This window comes from Austrofundulus limnaeus, unplaced genomic scaffold (assembly GCF_001266775.1).
Source record: "Austrofundulus limnaeus strain Quisiro unplaced genomic scaffold, Austrofundulus_limnaeus-1.0 Scaffold79, whole genome shotgun sequence".
Taxonomy (NCBI): domain Eukaryota; kingdom Metazoa; phylum Chordata; class Actinopteri; order Cyprinodontiformes; family Rivulidae; genus Austrofundulus; species Austrofundulus limnaeus.
Window position 1 is genome coordinate 1,806,071 of NW_013952481.1, and position 3,214 is coordinate 1,809,284.

Consider the following 3,214-nt stretch of genomic DNA (forward strand, 5'->3'; position numbering starts at 1 on the left):
ATAGAATAGAATAGAATAGCCTTTATTTTCCCGCAGAGGGGAAATTCAGGTTTAGGTTAGTTTTAGTCAGGGTTAGTTGATAAAATTTCCAAAAAATGAATGGACGTCAATGGAAAGTCCCCACAAGGATAGAGAGACATAGTAGGTGTGCGTGTAAGTGTGTTCAAAATTAAAACAAATTAATAAAATAGCTGCTGAACTTTATTTTTAACATTGCTTTTTAGAGAAACTTGTGCTACAGCTAAAACCCAGCATGCATTTGTGTGCATTCAGATTGTGATATTTTTTGCAACGCTAGTTGTCATAGCAATATATCATCTGTTCAGCTAATCTGCCCTCTGCAACAGGCAGATTATCACTATAGTGATGCTGTGACATAATGAAATCTCTGAACACTGATTCTGTTTGCACTATGAACACACGTTTTATTAATTATTTGAGTTTTATTTATTTATTTGTGACATTTTACAAAATAAAAGTCTGGCTTGATGAAGCTGGGTGAAACAAGAGAATTCACTGATGGAATTAAGAAAAATGTTTAATCCTCTTTTAATTGTTACATTTTTTTATTAAATGCACAAAGTTACAAAGCAGCAGTTATTATTAGTTGTGTGTTTTACTGAGAGAAACACTGGAAGCTGCATGATGGTGTGAGTCTGTGTGGTTGTGTCACTCCTCTCTCTCCTCAGTGCATCTGTTCGTTAAAATAATGTGGAGGATTTCAGATTCTGTAATTCAGAATAAAACGAGTAATATTGTTCAAGTCAACAATATATTTGACCGAATCTTGCAGCCCTCAGTGAATCTGTCTGTGGGGACACACCCACTGCGAACGCACTGTGGACAGGATTATTGATTGCTCTCAAAATGTCTCCTAGATCCTCAGGAATCTTATCAGGATTTAAATAAATAGAGGAAGATCATTAAAAAAATCATTAAAATCAATTTAACACTTGAAAAATGTGACAAAATGTTTTTAAACAAAGAGGGAAGGATTTTTTTTACCGTCTTGGTCGAGGAGATTTTTTTCAAAACAAACATGAAAGATGACATCAGAGAGTAACTGATATACAATCCTTCCCTGAGGACACACACAAACACACATGCGCCACAACAATCATTACACTCAGTATCGTTCCTGCTTTAAATCTGCCAGTGAAGCTTATTTTTTAAACTAGAAAAGGATCTTTTCAGACAATAAACACCCTATTCTTCCACTTTAAACTTGGTTCCTCTGTCCTGCTCCTCCTGCAGGTCTRAGTTTGGGTTTATCCTCCTTCAAATATTGCTCTTAACACCAAGGGCAACAGATCACCTGAGGTCCTCTGCCGTCTCATATAGCGGCAGCCGTTTCTGCCCCGTCAGCACCGAGTTGCTGGGTGTGTGCCGAACACCTGACGTCAGCAGAGACAATAACTCGATGGTCTCATATCCAYGGTTGTGGCTCTGCTGGGTGTGACTCCTATTAGGTGGATAAATTATTAAAAGCAACATAACTGAAGAGAAGTTTAATAAGCGCRACCTTTATTGATCTGAGACTTGTAAGAAAATGTCTACAGTCAGTTATTTGATGATGAATGAAGGTTTGTAATGTTATCATAAATCCTCCTCGCCTCAGCATCCTGAACGGACGAAAAATGATACGTCAGTTTAACGTTCTGATGCGTTTGGTTTGAAAGTGGTCACGATTTAATGAAGTGGTCACAATTTAATGAATAATTTTAATTGAGTGGTCACATGACTGATGCATGTGTTAATTTTCCTGGAAACCTGGTTTTTAAGGTGGGATTAGTTATCCCCCAAAGGGTATATGTCATGCAAAATCTAYTCTTTTAGCCGTTTTTGCATTTTTTTCTGTTTTCTATGACGTTTTCTGAACTATAAAGTCAAATTATTTGTTAGTATAAGAAGGCAAATCTGTGAAATGTGCAATAGAGACATAAAACATCKGCTGGTTACCAGAGCCTGTAATTCTTTTTTGTAGCAGATTCATCGTTACATCAGTCAAAGCGAGGACATGCTGGCGATCTGAGCGAAGCATCCAGTTGATGCCATACCGCTTAAAAAAGAACAAAAACTTTTACTTTGTCAGACACTTTATCTACAAATGATGTGTGGCTGCAGACAAACATCTCCAGTCCAGCAGAAACTTATGTCACATCAGAAAAACAAAAAAAAAAAAAAAAAAACCACATTTATACAATTTTACTGAGGCTTGTTTATAATCAGATGATCAGACATCTGACATCTCATAGATAAATTGATGGGATCGTTRTGAAACAGGCTCGATGCAGGTGGAAAGATTCAGAATTGAATTTGCTTTTAGCCAATTACCTCCAGGAAGATCAGACTCATAAAATCTATCCATCATAAAGATGCTACTCTGGATTTGTGGGTTTTGMCGTTGGAAGGCCTCAGAATTTTCTCCAAACATTGTTTTATGTGAGCGTATGATGAAAATGCTTCTAAATGTTTCAGTTCCCTCATATAATTGTTCATATTTGTGTCACTGACCTTCCTGCCGGCAGCATCACAGTTTATTACACCTGCCTGCCTCTGTGATTTAAAATATCASCAGCAGCTCAGATTTGAGATTTGTTATATGTGCCTCAGAGCCCATTTAAACATCTATTTTCCCTTCGTCCTTCAGGGAAAACAAGTAACGGGTTATCTCCTGTTCTCCTTGGGCACGGCTGTGATTGGCTCGCTGCAGTTTGGTTTCAACACAGGAGTCATCAACGCTCCAGAGCAGGTTGGTGAAAAAGAGTCAGAYACTTATTGTACCAGGATGTAGTGGAAAAACATAGAAACCATGTACTGTGTTGTCTTAACATGACAGTTAAAGAGGATTTAAAGAAGTGCATTAGAAAGAATATCAGAAATATATTCATATGAATATGGTTTTTTGTGGCGTTTTTAATATTTACATGAAAAATCCAGACTGGGTCCAACTTTATAGAAAATGGAAAACCTGTTTTAAAACAGTTTATGTTTAATCTGTGCAAAAACAGAAGTRTTATATTGTAGATAAAAGCAACTTAACTGATAAACATTGAACAGTCTGTCAATAATAATGACTAATTACTGCACCAAGCAAAGAAACAAAGTAATCCAAATGTTCTGTTTTATTCATCCATCCATCTGTCCATCCATCCATCCATCCATCCATCCATCCATCCATCCATCCATCCATCCATCCATCCATCCATCCATC

At 37.0% G+C, this 3,214-nt stretch overlaps 1 protein-coding gene across 1 annotated transcript in view; it reads left to right on the plus strand.

The window, feature by feature from the left end:
• LOC106519599 (solute carrier family 2, facilitated glucose transporter member 3) overlaps positions 1–3,214 on the plus strand; it is an 11,941-nt gene that overhangs the window by 2,808 nt on the left and 5,919 nt on the right. The window contains exon 2 of the mRNA XM_014011339.1: positions 2,651–2,752. Coding sequence (XP_013866793.1) covers positions 2,651–2,752 — 102 coding nt within the window. The remainder of the gene's footprint in view (positions 1–2,650; positions 2,753–3,214) is intronic.